At 47.3% G+C, this 15,684-nt stretch overlaps 1 protein-coding gene across 1 annotated transcript in view; it reads right to left on the reverse strand.

The window, feature by feature from the left end:
• Positions 1-555: 555 nt before the first annotated feature.
• The window catches only part of LOC135517423 (transcriptional activator GLI3-like), a 135,077-nt gene continuing 119,948 nt past the window's right edge, over positions 556-15,684 (reverse strand). The window contains 7 exon segments of the mRNA XM_064941688.1: positions 556-3,039; positions 3,042-4,433; positions 4,436-4,765; positions 5,390-5,786; positions 7,775-8,059; positions 8,335-8,499; positions 8,772-8,921. Of these exon segments, the coding sequence (XP_064797760.1) occupies positions 2,336-3,039; positions 3,042-4,433; positions 4,436-4,765; positions 5,390-5,786; positions 7,775-8,059; positions 8,335-8,499; positions 8,772-8,921 (3,423 nt within the window). The 3' untranslated portion in view covers positions 556-2,335.

Here is a 15,684-nt window from a genome sequence, read left to right on the forward strand (position 1 = left end):
CAATTCAGGGAATTTGTCATTTAAATGCAATTCTTACTCCTGATCAGAAGGGGGCAACAAAAGCACAGAATGCTTCTCCTTAATTCAATGTGTAAGAATTGAGGGTAAGTAGTTTGATATAGTCAGTGAGTTCGACCAGTGGCCTAGCAAGTTGCATTTCCCTTTGTGTGTACTTTATCCTCTTAGATAATAAAAAAAAGTATTTGGCGCTAGACATTAACCCAATATGTTGGCACGACATTTGATTTGAGAGTACAGAAGCTCTGAACCGGAGGTTTAAACATAAATTGTTTGGTGATTTAATCCCATTTCAAGGGCAGTGAATTCTTAGTAATGTAGTAATTCTTAGTAATGTGGTTTGTCTCATGCAGAAATGGCAGTGACGTTCGCAGTCAATGAATGGTTCATTCTATCCCATTTACTTATGTGTTATGGTGGGTTGATGACCTTAGTCTAACAAACCCATGTAACCTATGGAAGATCGGCCCCTTATCCATCTGAGTGTGTTTTATATCGTATCCAAACCAGCACACATGCAAGACAGGAGACTTTAAATATAATTTCCTGTTTTTTATTAAAACCATACAAACATTTGTGGTCAGTTATAAAATAGCAAAGTGGCTCTTCTGGCAGACGGGCAGTGCTGAGCACTACGTGCACCATTCAGAGCCAAATCTGCCTGGACTAGAAGCAGGGTCTGGGAATCCCTGCTTTAAGAGTAATTTCTTTATTGGCCCCTCGTGCCTCATCCTCATATCTGAGCTAAACCTACAGAAAGAATAATGTATTTACAGGTATAAAAACACAAAAAGGCAAGAAAATGTGAAAACAAAAGAACTAAAGATGCATTTTACACATCTTGACCTTTTCAATAATCATTTTTTTTAATATAAATGTTTATGTAAATTTTACAGGTCTCACAAAACACTTAGCATGTGTATTTTTTTCATAATTAACAATGGAAGATTGGCAGTGATCTTTTTCTTTTCCGACAGGCAGATTTTAAGGCACATACCTCATGGCCATTCCCTCTGGTCTCCTTTGACAAGGGAATGAATTCTTACCTCTTTCAAAACAAAACACCATTGATGCACAGCTAAAAAAGACAAAAAGTACCAAAAAACACAAACGATTCCTTACCTCATTGCTTTGCCACTGAAGAATAAGGAAACAATTTAATATACTGTACACACTGTCATGTGAGACTAAGGTGATACTAACACTTGAAAAAGTCGCTGCACTCCATAGTGGCAAGACATACGGTGCTGTACTACTTTGGAGAATAGAATGGATGAATGGATTATCCACTATTTGAATGTCTAATAGACATCAGAATCAGATTTCTAAAATGGTCCAATATAATGGTGGATAAAAAAAAACTAACAGAACATACAAACACTACACTTTTGGTCTGTGAATCATATGCTACGCTTAGAATGAATGGATCTGTTGGATCTGACAGCGAGAATCTGATTCTCACAAAGAAAATATACAAAAAAACACATTGTTATATACACCTGTGAGTACCATTACGGACATTGTAAAATCAAGCAATTGGAGTATGAATTAAAGAGCTACTTATGACGCTTGTGTGAATTCTAAGACTTTGAAGGCTGGTCCTTTTAAACGTGGGCTCAATACCATATTATTTGTGATACTCTGTCAAACACACACCATCAATTGGTAAGACTTGGTAGAAGCACTGAGAAACACTAACATTTACATATTCGCAAAAGTAACATACTAACAAAATGACGATAGCAAAGGTGTAAATATCATTTTATAAAGCAAGTCATTATAGAAGGATAATGCCATGGGCATCCGTTGTACCATAATGGTAAATGGCACATCCAATAGGATTAGATACTTGGCACGTGCTAGTCTACGTACTTATAAAGACAGTGTTTATGTTTGACCTTGAATACAACATGCATTTATACCAACAGTGTACAGCAAAAAAAACAAAAAAAACAGCGACGATACACAGAATACTGTTTCAAAGGGACGAGACCTGAGAGGCCGTCAGAGGCCTCACTTGCTCACCATCGTAATACAAAGGGAAGGGCTTCCAAAAATAGCCTTCATTCCAGAAAAGGAATATATCTATATATACTTTTTGTCACATCCCCTGTCTCAGAAGGGAGGGGATGACACTTTTACAAAATAAATCTGATTGGCAACAAATTTGTTTCGGGTGCACTATGTAAGTATAATAAACTTGTAATCTGTCACTTTGTCTTAAGCGTTTCCCCTCTGTTCTTTACATGCGTCAGTTTTTTCCTCTACTTCCTTTCACCAACGGGAGGGAGGGATGGAGCAAAGGAGGGAGGGAGAGTTACTGCATGATGGCTAGGAACTTGCTCTCCTCGGCAAGGGTGGTGAGCAGGGAGCTCATGTCCCCAATGGCCATGTTACTGAGGTTGGAGGGCATCATGCCCGCGGTGCTGTGGAAGGTGGCAGAGACCCGGGGCGTGGTGAGGCGGGACGAGTTCCGGGACATGCCCTGGAAGATGGAAGGGCTGATCACCCCCGACACCAGACTACCCTGGTCGTAGCCCACCCTCACGTCCTCTATCATGGCACCGAAATCCAGCGACAACACGTTGTCTAGCACATTGACCAAGCCGCCCGTGCGGCTGTCCACCGTGCTTGTCACCTGGTCAGCCACCGGGGAGAGGAGGGAGGCCACGACCGAGGAGTCCCCACCTAACCCCACCTGCTCGTTCATGGTCTCCAGCAGACACTGCTCCTCCATTGGAGAGAAAGACGAGGTCTTGGTCTCCAGCGAGTCAAAGCACACAGCCTGGTCGCTGAAGCTCTGGTCCAGGTAGCCCTGGTCGGGAGCCTCCAGCTTCAGCCCGGACACCTGGTGGGCCAGGGAGCAGTGACTGGCTTGGTTCCTCAGACTCTGCTGCTGCTGGGTGAGGTTCTGCTGGGTAAGGTTGACATGGCTACCGTTGGTGGTGCTCTGTTGGGCATTCAGGTACTGCTGTGGTCTGGCGGGGTGCCTATAGCTGCTGTTGGCCTGCTGCAGGCGGGGGCGGGGGCCTGGGGGTGGTGGTGGAGGTGGAGCGCTGGGGCCTGTGAGAGGCTGTCCACAGAGGCCCGGCTGAGGAGCAGGTTGTCTCCAATCTGCCTGGAGGTTCCATGGTTCTGGGTCTGGTACTGCTGCTGGCTGTAGCCCTGGGGCAGAGGCCCCACAGAGATCTGGGAGAAGTCAGGCCGGCCGAAAGTGTGTGTGGGGTTGTGGCCGTTCCCTCTCATCTCCATGCAGGAGTGGGTGGTCGCCTCTAGCTTCACCCCGCCATTGACTCTGCATAGGGATTGGGGCTGGCCTGGCTGGGCACAGCGGTTCTGGAAGTCTCTGGTTGTAACTGTCTGTTGTTGCTGCTGCACCACCATGTTCCCAAACCTCCCGAATGATGAACCGGCACCCAGACCTTGGTGCTGCTCTGTGGCGGCCCATCGGCCACACCTCTGCTGGGCCTGGACCTGGGGCTGCCTCTGGGGGGACCTCTCAGCACTCCCTGAGCTGACCTCGTTCCACTGAATGGGCATGCCGTCTTTACTGGGGCCCTCTCTCTCCAGTCCCTGCTGCTGTTGGTGGCGCTGCTGGAGACTGTGGATGCACTGGTTCAGCCCTGGGCCCTGGTCCTGTAACTCCGCTCCAGGGAGATGGCCGTTGTCCCCAGCCACATGGTTCTCCAGGTGGTTGTTGTAGGAGTCTGCCTGGTCCTGTGAGCGGAGGTACTGCACCAGGTCGTCAGGCAGCATGTCCTCATCCCCCAGCAGCAGGGCTCCCTCCTCCTCCATAGCCAGGGCCTCCAGGGCCGCATGCTCCATGATACTGGGGGGGCAGGGAGAGGAAAGCAGGCCCCCTCTCTGGAGATTCCCCTCTGAGCGCGTGTAGTTCTGCAGGCTGAAGCTGCGGCCCTCTGCCGTGGGATGCTGGAGGCCTGCTAGAGGGGGAAGTGGGTGGATGTTGTTAAGGCTGCTGAAGCGCTGGACCTGGGGCAGTCCGAGGAACTCCGGGTGGGTTTGCTGAGGCTGGGTCCGCACGGGGTCGCTAGCCCTTCGGTCCGGGCCGTTCCCCGGGCCCTCGCCGGGGTAATAGCCCCTACGCCGGTAGTCTCGGTACCCGCCGTGGCCCCCGTACCCATTGGTGGTGCTGCCGTCGCTGCAGCGGCGCGGCCTGACCAGTGGGGGCAACGCGTGGTTGCCTCCACATCCGTCTTGGCCATCGCCCATCATGGCCATGCGGGTCTTCAGGCTCATGCGCTCCATGTTGGGCAGCGGCGTGGGGGGTGGGCCGCCCGTGGCAGCAGCGTACTTGGCCTTCAGGTGGTAGTGCTGCGCCGGCGTGAGGTTGAGCATACCCTTGGAGCCTCCCCCGACGCCCGCCCACCCTCCACCCACAAACACTCCACCTCCTCCCCGCACTGGCTGGCCTCGCTGGAACGGCGTGAGGCATCAGTGGAGATGGGGTCATAGGAGTCGGTGGAGCTAAGGTTGTGGTGGCGGCGGTGGTGACCAGGGGTGTTGGCCGCCTCGCTCTGGGACGCCTGGCTGGAGCGCCGTGACGAGAAGCATGGAGAGATGCCCGAGGAGCGCCGACTGCTGCTCAGGTAGGCCGAGCTGGTGGCGCTGCCACTGCTGTCCCGCCGGTCACCGTGCTCGGTGCCGCGGAGCAGGCTGAGCACCGTCAGCTCTGTGCTACCCAGCTCGGGACGAGGAGGAGGCTGGGATAACCTGCCCAGGCATGAACCTGAGAGAGAGAGAGGGGGAAAGTGAGAGAGTTAGGGAGGACGGGGAGAGAGGAAAAGAGAGAGGGAAAGAGACAGAGGGTGGAAGGGAAAAGGAGGGGCGGTGGAGTGTATGTGGGGGGAAACAGAGAAAGAGGGGGAGAAAGAGAGAGAGTGTGGAGAGAGAGAAAGATGAACACAATATAAGTGAGGAGAGATCCCTCAGACAGATGCAACCTTCTCACAAACACAGTTTGGCCATGAAATTCTATTACATGCTCTAATCACTGATGTGATATATGATGTGATATGATATGGGTTTGATTCTGATTTCCAGCGGAACATTTGTTAAGCCTCTGAATTCAAGTCCGATCTGCAGGGAGGGAAATTCCAGGTAATCAAACCGCGATCTGCTGAGACATTTGGAGTTCTTTTCACAACCCAATACTAGTGTCAATATTATTTTACATATCTATTGGCCTTTACAGTGTTCAGGGATGTTTAATACTGTTATTGAATGTCTATGGAGTAAAACACACTTCTCAGCCTAAGTCTCTGTAATGAAACACTATTATTCTTTGTGTAATATAAGCATGGCCTCAGAGGACCAGGGCAGGGTGGTGGATATGAGCATGGTGGATCCTTACCCAGCACGGCAGGTCCCTTGGGTGGCGGTGTGGGGGACAGAGGGCCCACCCTGGGCATAAGGGCTCCTCCTCCTCCATTCACCTGCTTCAGCCTCTCCATCTTCATGTGCTCCATCCATCTCATGGGCCGGCCCACGTTCCTCCTCGCCTGCAGCGCCAACGTAGCCGCCGTGGCTGTCGACACCGTGGAGTCCATTATGGGGGCGTCACGGCCCCCCTCCAACTCCTCCAAACCCTCCTCCTCCTCCTCCAGCTCCTCGTCTTCCTCTCCCGGCCCCTCGCCCAGTCCCACCACCCCTCCCCTCACAGCAAGCTGGACTCCATGGCTGGGATAGGCGCTGATGGGGGACTGGTCACTGCTGCATGTAGACTGACCGCCAGGGCTTGGCTGAGACGTCTGTGTGGGGGCGGGTGTGAGGGTATAGGGAGGATCAAGTAAAAGATGAGAAGTAGAATGGATTATTACCAAGTACACGTGACACACTGAGAACACGTTAATTTTCTCAAAGGTCTGCGAAATATGATTAAAACACACGATGACACCATGTGATGCAGCTGCCTGGGACATGCTTTCCACGGGAGTAAACAACAACACAATGGCATTTCTTATTGTGATTGGTCATATTAATTTATTGAGTCCGGGCATGACCTACCACCTTCATATCTACAGACCAGGTTTGCATTTAACTGTCATTACAGCAGTAGACATGAACACAGGGCTCGGTTTGTCCAATGTCTTCTGTTTTGTAAACAACGTCAACTGAATCACGGAAGCATGAGTAACGCCTCCCCTGTGAGTCGTCCAATGGACCGGTCAAGACTATAACAAACACTCCCGTGAAGGTAGTGGGATATAGACTATTTCAGACAAGGGGGTGGGGGTGGACAAAGGCTTCTTTTCAGACTAACTAAGGCCTAATTGGGTTGTTTACTCTGATTTACCCAAAATGGAGATCAGCGAAGAGAAAAATATTCACTTTTTGGCACGGTGCAAAACTGCAAAGCGAGACATTCCTTTCCTGTAGTTTGAATGGTCCGGATTCCACCAAATGCATTCGGCTGCACAATAGAGCCCCCGGCAGTGTTGGGCATACTTTTAATACATATAAACAATGTTGGAAATGCACTTAGTTCTGCCCCAAGCTATTTCACTTAGGGAAAACATTGCTCTCCAAAATAAGAAAACGTTTTAATGAGAATGAAGATTTCTCATTGCCACATTGCAATGTGAAGTGTGTAAAAGAGAGAGAAAAACGTAACGGCAGTGACCGTGGACAGTTTTGTAAAGATGTCTAATGAGCTAAATGATGATGCCACAAGGGAGGAGGATAAAAGGTAAACAGACTCATTTTGAACAAAATGGCTACTGAAAGGATGTTAACAAGGTGAATGAGACACGAGGGTTTTTACAAATGCAATATGGCAACATGAAGAGACACCTATCTCACCTGATTACCCACTGTCCATAGAGAGAGAGAGAGAGAGAGGGAGAGATAGAGAGAGAGAAAGGGAAGAGCAAAGCACGGCGCATTGGACAAAAGAAAACATTCATTTGTTATAGTGTTATTCGTAAGAGGTTAGATCACACGTAAAACCCATGTGCTGTCTACATCCCCGGCTGACGTCCCAGTAATCATGTTTGGTTTAAGTGAGCATCATGGTATAGTACATGGGTAGAGTTAAAGTGAATATATGCTGAGTATACCAAACATTAGGAACACCATTTTGTTGCACCCCCCCCCCCTTTTTGCCCTCAGAACAGCCTCAATTCGTCAGGGTATTTGGTATTTTATTAGGATCCCCATTAGCTGTTGTAAAAGCAGCAGCTACTCTTCCTGGATTCTACAAAGTGTCGAAAGTGTTCCACAGGGATGCTGGCCCATGTTGACTCCAATGCTTCCCACATTTGTGTCAAGTTGGCTGGATGTCCTTTGGGTGGATGTCCTTTGACACAAATCAGTGCGCCTGGCATCTACTACCATACCCCATTCAAAGGCACTTAAATCGCTGTCTTGCCCATTCCCTCTCTGAATGGCACACAGACACAATCCATGTCTCAATTGTGTCAAGGCATAAAAATCCTTGTTTAAACAATCTTCTCCCCTTTATCTACACTGATCAAAGTGGATTTAACAACATTAAATGATCATAGCTTTCACTTGAGCAGGTGTTCTTAATGTTTTGTCCACCCAGTAGAGCATTGTTAGAACCTATTGACATTTCAGATAGATGGGCTGCTATCCCCATAGAAATATAATTACTGAATCAGGCAATCCCCATCCAATTTACCATTCCGTGATGGGTGAACCAACAGCAGTAATTATATTTCTCGGGTTATCCCATCATACAGTGTATGTTACTGTGTGCCCTCAGAGAGGGGCTCACCATAGGCTTCTCCGTCTTGATGGACTTGACCTGCAGACATTCGTCCTGTTTCGAGGTAGCGTGGTTGTACTCCCTTTGGTCTGCGTATCCCCCTAGTTGCCCCGGCGACCGGCCCTGTCCGTTGCCCCCCTCTCGGGACTGCGGCGGGGGACGTGGGAAGGCGTCGCTGCGCTGCTTCTTGGTCACGTGCGCCTCTGGCCCGTGCACGGTCTTTACGTGCTTGCGTAGGGAGCTGGGGTCCGTGTAGCGTTTGGTGCAGCCAGGGATCTTACACACGTAGGGTTTCTGGAACATAGAGATACATTATATTGCATTATATTATTAGTATAGGATATTATGTTAGTATACGGTTCTATTTAATTCTATGTTCTGGAAGGAGAGAGGAGAACAGATGGGGCCAGTGACAGGATGCTTCTGTTTCTAAAGGCCTCCAGCAATGAACCGCATACACATATACAGTCAGTGGCGTACGGAGATGACTTGTTGCTGAGCTGTGTGTGTGCGCGCGCTGTGTGAGTGAACCTGTGTGTTTGCGTGTGTGTGTGTGTGTGTGTGTGTACCTCATTGGAGTGTGTGCGGTTCTGGTGCTTGGCTCTGTCGGAGGCGTTGGAGAAGGCCTTGTTGCAGCCCTCGTGTTCACAGACGTACGGCTTCTCTCCAGTGTGGGAGCGCAGGTGGGTCTTCAGGTTCTCCAGGCGAGAGTAGGCCTTGGGACATCCCTCAAACTGCGAAGAAGAAGAAGAATGAGAAAAGAGAGCGATGAGGAGTCGGAACTCACACACTCATCAAACACAGCTCTAATGCTTCATCCTGGCCGAGACCTGACGAAGGTATAACCGACGAAGGTAGAAGTGTGACAGATTGTTTATTAAATGTAAGGATACACCATCGTCACATGCCCACAACCATCTAACAACAGCTAACTCTTTATGTATTCCCATATCTAAGTCCATGATGTAAAATAAACATTGTGGGAGTGTTGTGGGAGCGTTCTCACGGTGCATCTGTGTGGTTTCTCCCCGGTGTGTCTCCTCATGTGGACCACCAGCATGTACTGGGCCTTAAAGGGCTTCTGTTCCCGAGAACATTCATCCCAGTGACACACAAACTCCTTCTTCTCCCCGTGGATGTGGTCGTTGTTGATGTGCTGAGAGAGGAAACAAGCAATCACAAGTCAATCACAGGTCAATCACAAGTCAATCTGGATTCAATGTGATTTGTTATGATTCAATATATTCATTATGATTCATTTGATTCGTTATTCATTATGAATTAAGACCGGTAGGAGTCAACAGTATTTTGTCTGCAGAGAAGCTGCTTTAACCAGACGTGTAGTGACTGGCGAGCACCACAAGGGGGCCAAGGGACCCAGAATAGGTGCAGTGTTACCAGAGTATGTGAGCAGAGCATGGAGCAGAGCGTGCCTAATTTGACTGGAGCGTGGAGCATCGGCCTTCTCGCCTTGTCCAATTTCGCTCCAGTAGGACTCACGTCTACTTGTGTGTTGTTATAGCCCCTTGCTTTAGCTACTGTCATGGAGTTAGCTAAATCTTTTCTAAATCAAGGTGAGGACCAAGAGCAAGAGAGGGTCATTGTGGAATCTGAAAAGACAGGAATCCCAAAAGCATGATGGTGTACTTACTATGTGCACATGCTAAAATAAAGGAATGAGGTGGGTCGATAACTAAGTGTGTCATTGTAGCAAAGTATTTATAAACTAAAATTCACATCTCTTAAAAGTGTCCTTCATTTATGTTATATTATCTATACAATAGGCCATAATTGATTTTGGCCCAATAGGCCTGGCATATTCCAATTTTCAAGGAGCTTTCCATTTTTATTGGGTTATTTTGCCTAAAAACCTTCCGGTCTACACACATATATATATATATATATATATATATATATACAAAAGAAAACTCTGAATCCCTGTCCAGCCTGGCAAGAGTGGCCAAAAGGGTGTTTAGCATCCTCAGTGGCTCTGCAAGTGAGGAGAGGATATCATCCGCTGCTGGTCTGCTCTCCAGGCACCATCGCATGATCCTGAAGCCACAGACTGGCCAAACTCGTGTTTCTAAAAATGTAGACCGCCTAATAAGGCATTTTTTTGTTTAATTTGTATTTAATTCTAAGTAAGTCACAGCCTATGATGACAATTTATAGACTGTGATGAATTAATACAACAAAATATTATTTAGTGCTAAATGTCCCCGAATCCATACAAGCCTGGTGTATTGCACTTGAAAATGCGTCACAATATATTTCTTTGTAGGCTATAGCCTTGAAATAATTGAAATAATATAGCCTAAATAATTCATGTCTGTTCTTCTTAGGCTCCCTGTCTGGCTCCTGACCTATTTAGAGTGTTTATATGCTGTTTAATATGACATGTAGCCTATTTGAAATGATGAGAGCTTCTTACAATCACCTTTCATGTTTATTAAAATAATTTTGAAGCGGCAGTTTTAGCGCAGCAGTTGGAAAGGACTTCGAGCGCCGGAGCGCTCAGGAGTCCACGAGCGATGAGCGGGAAATCCGACTGCTCAACTCACATCCTCTGAGTGTTACAGAGAACGAAGCAGTAGGAAGCAAATAACGGCAGTTGGAGAAAGGGAACTCTTTCTGTTGCACACATTATGTATGTATACACATGACAGAGCAGGGTAACCACGTATTTAATGGAAAAGGAATATTCAAAATAAGGACCAAATCCCACAGTTGACAGAGACTTAATATTTACTTTGTGCCAAGTCCAGTAAATCCCTACTGAAGTTCCTTCCTCATCATATATTTTCTTAGCTTTCTTTTCAGTGTTATCATCCATCATTGTTTCCCCAATCATTTTTTCTCTCTCTAACTTTCTATCTCCTCCCATTGTTTCATATTCTCTCTCTCCATTTCCTTTTCTTCCATTCAAATTTGTACTCTGAGGAATAAAGGGGAGACTCATGAGTCTCAGTGTCCGATCTGAACAGGCTTTTCAAATAAAACCCTGTCACTTCCAATCACATGGGGGCTCCTGCCCCTCCATGACAAGTGCTGACAGTTGTGCTGCCGTGGCAACTTCCAATCTGAGGCTTGGTGGGGAGGGGAATCTAAAGTTCACTCAAAGTCTCTCAAATGCCAGAGCTTTACATCTCCAGCAAAGCATTATATCTAGTGAGCATGACACAGCCCTGGTTTCTCTCTCTCACCTCCTCTCTCTCTCTCACCTCCTCTTCCCTCTCTCACCTCCTCTCTCTCTCACCTCCTCTTCCCTCTCTCACCTCCTCTCTCTCGCCTCATCCCTCCCTCTCTAAACTCTCTCTCTCTGTCTCTCTCTCTCTGTCTGTCTCTCTCTGTCTGTCTCTCTCTGTCTCTCTGTCTCTGTCTGTCTCTCTGTCTCTCTCTGTCTGTCTCTCTGTCTCTCTCTGTCTGTCTTACACACTGACCAGTAAAAATGGGTAAGTGGACGGTTAAAGGGGGATAAGAGAGTAAAGACAAAGAGAAGAAGAAAAAAAAGGCACACAGACTTGGAATCCTCCGGGGATGAAGTCAACATCTGGCCCTCTCACAAAGACAACAGTGTAGTGTGGTGGCCTCTGAAGGGCCTTTCCGAGAGCAATTTAAACCAAGGGAGACAGACACAATATCCTGACCAAAAGGAACCTGTCTTATTACATTCCTGAGCAGAGACGGGGAGAGAGACCTCTGCCTTAGGGGGATGGGAAAGAAACAGGGGGATAAATAGAGACTTGACTTTGAGAGGTCTTAAACGTCTGGGAGAAACAAGTCATTGTTAGAGTATCTTTGTGTTGTCTTCTAACACATTTTGAGCAACCAAACAACAGGAGGAGAACAGCAGAAGACAAGAATAAGAGAAAGAAGGGGGGGTCAGTCGAGTGTTAGAGGTAAAGAGGTGCAGAGGGAGGGGAGTTCATCCTCCCATTCCACTTTATGACACAAAGGCAGCCTGTGTCTGTAGTGTCCTGCCTCTTCAACTACTGTACTGAAGAACCCACATACTTATAAAGACACTCCCAAGAAGTCAGGGCAGTGTGTGTGTGTGTGTGTGTGTGTGTGTGTGTGTGTGTGTGTGTGTGTGTGTGTGTGTGTGTGTGTGTGTGTGTGTGTGTGTGTGTGTGTGTGTGTGTGTGTGTGTGTGTGTGTGTGTGTGTGTGTGTGTGTGTCTGTGCCTGTGTGTGTGTGCCTGTGTGTGTGTGCCTGTGTGTGTGTGCGTCCCCAGACAAAGGTAGCATTGTCCCCAGCCAGCAGCCCCTCCCCCTGTCCAGTCTGTGACCCAACATTCAAGCCTGTGGGGTCCTGACCAGGGCACCGTCACAGACTTTTGTTCCCATCAAAGGAAGGGACGTACCCCTAAACAGACAGAACCCTATGAAGTCGGACCTTACTTCAAGAGAAAGGCCCCCATGGGCCCTCGAGACTCAGCACAATTGCACTTAACTAACCCCTTATGTAGTGGGAGCCAGGGGTGTCCTACACAGGCAATATGATGACAGAACAAGTGCGCTAAAACTGCCATCTCTTCACCAGCCACGTGCACTTTCCTGCCCTGTTCTGCTCTCAGAGTCCAACTACATCAATCCGTTACACAATGCAATCGTTAAGTTCCGGCTCCAATTGACTTTACGTATCAACAAGGGTCCTCCATTCATTTCAACCTGACACGTTTACATTTTTGGAGTGACAAAAAAATTATAATCCCAGAGAGAAAACGATTGGGGGGTTGGAGATTGAGAGCCGTGGACATTCGTTTTCCCTTAGATTGATCTTCCCTCCTCCTGTCACAAAACCGCTCCTCACTCCTTCCCCTCCCTCTCCCCTCCGTCTCTGTGAGGGAATCCCTGTGGCAAGTGATCAGTCTGCGTCGCGCACCGTTCCATATCACCTAGCTGAGTGCAATGGGAGGGATGGGAGCACCTCAGTGTTGTTGCGCTGTTGGCACCCGCTCCCCTGTTCCCCCTCGACCCCCCCCCCCCCCCCCAACCCCTCCCGCCAGCCCGCACAAATGACCAGGGGCCGTTGACGGATGTGATGCATGGGGCCCGGCGCTGACAGAGAGGGGCCCGGGCCGCAGACGACCCTAATGGTCATGATCTAATGGCAATTTGTATTGAATCAATAATCTCCATACTGAGCGGATGGACAGACAGGACATGTTGGACCCTGCGTAATGGGCAAACTGGGGCTGATAGCTGCGGTGGCGGCAGCACACAAGCGGGTTATTCATCTTCACCCTGGCAGCTTATTGGCCACTGAGATGGATTCAGGAGTAAGAGGGGCAGAGGGAGACACAGGCGCGGGCTGGGATGAGCACAGAGTGCACACACACGCGCGCACACGTACGCATGCACGCACACACACAGTACACATACGCTTACAGGTATAGAGTGACGTATCAATGTTAGTGTATAACACACTGATATAACACGTTGACATACAAACACACACACATAATTTGATATGCATGAATTGCATAGGACAGGTACAGAATATACTCAAAGGAAATTGTCTTATTTATTATTTTCCCTCACTCCAGATAATTTCATGGATTTACACCTACAGAGCAAATTGGCTAGCGTTACCTAGTGTTGATTTTTCAGAGTAACAGAACAATTAACACTACAAGTGTTAAATTAACCCTCATTGGTGTAAAATAACCCCAGTGTTGGTGTTAATAACAGCGTTGAACCAAAAACATGCCCACCATTATCATATTTCCCAGCATGCTCTATTGTAGGTTGATTTTTAGAACTGTTTGTTTCAATATCTATGCTTTGTACATTGATTGGTTCATTCATATTTTGCTACTCAAATATAAATGACATACATTTTCTAAACTAATATGTTACTTGGATTTATTGCACCCGTTACGGAAATGGTTGTTCCAATTGCTTTAGGTAGTCTTATATCATAGTCTTCCCAACCCTGGGAGTCATTCTGAATGCAGGCTGTAGCTACAAATGACAAATTACAAAGGTTGGCTATCCCCTCTCTGGCTGATTTCCAAACATGATGGGGAAACGAGGCTTCCTGAAGTATTGAGGCTTTCCAGCCAATGTTGTCGAAAATAAGTTCATTACTCAGAGCTTCCTTATCTGTTCACAATTAGTGACATCTGCTGGTCAGCAATAAATAGCAATGTGTGATTATCAGATTTTTTCCCCTCCACTGATTTTACAAAACACCATGGTGCAGCGGCAAGTCGTTGGCTTTAATAGCCTACAATCAGTTGGATTAGCAAGTTCGCATCTTACTTCATGCTTCCCTTTTTTGCCTTCAAGTTGACTATTTTTCAAAAACGGAATCTATGGCACTATTTAGGATGCTTAAGACAGAAGCTTATACTATACTAAATAAAACAAATTATTTGGACAACAGTGCAGAAAAGTGTGCTTTCACATAAAACCATTTTTGAAATAGTGTGACTTCAACGGGATTGTGGGCTGTAAACCATGCATTTTAGGCCTGTAAACCATGCATTTTAGGCCACTGTATTAGGATAAATCTAGGCCCTCAAAATAAGGCCTTATAAAATACATATTGTATTGTGTTAAAGAATTACATTTTAATGTTAACATACTCGCTTAGGATCTTGGTGAATTCCAAAGGACTGAAAATGGATGGTGGTATCTCTACAAGTCACTTGAAAGGCAAGGCACCATGGGAAATATGCAAATAAGGCATTATACTAAGGAAAGTGTTAATGTAACACTGTTCCAGTGTCTATACGGGTCCACACTTTCAGTGTTAAACTTAACACTTGGTGTTGATTTAACCCTGGGGAATGTGCTGTGCATGTATTATAGCTACACATGCATACACATAAACACACCAGATACACAGAATCCCATCAACACTTAACCACTTTCCTCCATTTTCCCCAACCACTTCAAAATCCATCTACAGTGCATCCTTATCAAACTCTTTCTGGGACATACATTAGAATGCAAGCGTGCATGAAAATAGGGCCTGTTTACAAGGCAATTTCACTAAGCTGTGGGACCCGCAACACCGTTTAGCTTTATCAAACTGAGCCTAATAAATCATATGCTCTTTTGTGATGTCAATTGCTGAAGTGCTTTGTGCAAAGAAAGAAAAAATTGGGAAAAAGAGGCAAGGGAGGGAGGGATATGGAGGGAAGGAGGGAGGGAGAGAGTGAGGGAGTAGAGGAGGGAGGGGGGTTTAGAACTGGCATGTGTAATTCAGCACAGCCTTTTCATCTTGGAGTAAGATACTCCAGACAGATAAGGTGCCTAATCCTTCTCCTGATCAAAAAAGAATCTGCATTTTACCAATTAAAGGGCTGCGCCAGCAGGCGGAGAGGGGGCCGCATTCTGACTGAGCCCAACTTTATCTCCCCTCAACACCGGGGAGGCACGCAGGCTGCAACCACCGTCTTATAGCATGGTTGTATACTGGGGGAGCTAACAGGGGAGCTAACGCTAACATCATGCCATCTCCATCTAAGAGCAAGGACATTACAACGCCACCTAGGGAGATGACCCAGAATAGGGGGGGGTCGAAGTTGACTGCTACTTTCAACATGCAGGTACACACACAACCCAGCTCAGGGTCACCCCATTTGAGACCCTTTCTGACCCCCCTCCACCCACCCACTTAGACTCTGCAACATCTCTCCAAAGACACCCCAGTTCAAAACCCCCCAAACATCTCAGACAGAGACATTAAAGAATCCAGCACCAACCGCTTATCTTTAAAAGTGCTCCCTCGGAGGGTACAGAGGAAAAGGAGAGAAGACGAGCGGGAGCGTGAGCGTGAGAGTGATGCTAAAAAAGGTATTGGAGTTTGAGGAGGGTGAAGTGGGGGAAGGGAGGTCGATGTTGAGAGGCAGAGTTGAAATAAGTGATAGAGAGAGAGAGAGAGAGAGAGAGAGAGAGAGAGAGAGA

The sequence above is a fragment of the Oncorhynchus masou genome, chromosome 28 (assembly GCF_036934945.1).
Source record: "Oncorhynchus masou masou isolate Uvic2021 chromosome 28, UVic_Omas_1.1, whole genome shotgun sequence".
NCBI classification, from domain to species: Eukaryota; Metazoa; Chordata; class Actinopteri; order Salmoniformes; family Salmonidae; genus Oncorhynchus; species Oncorhynchus masou.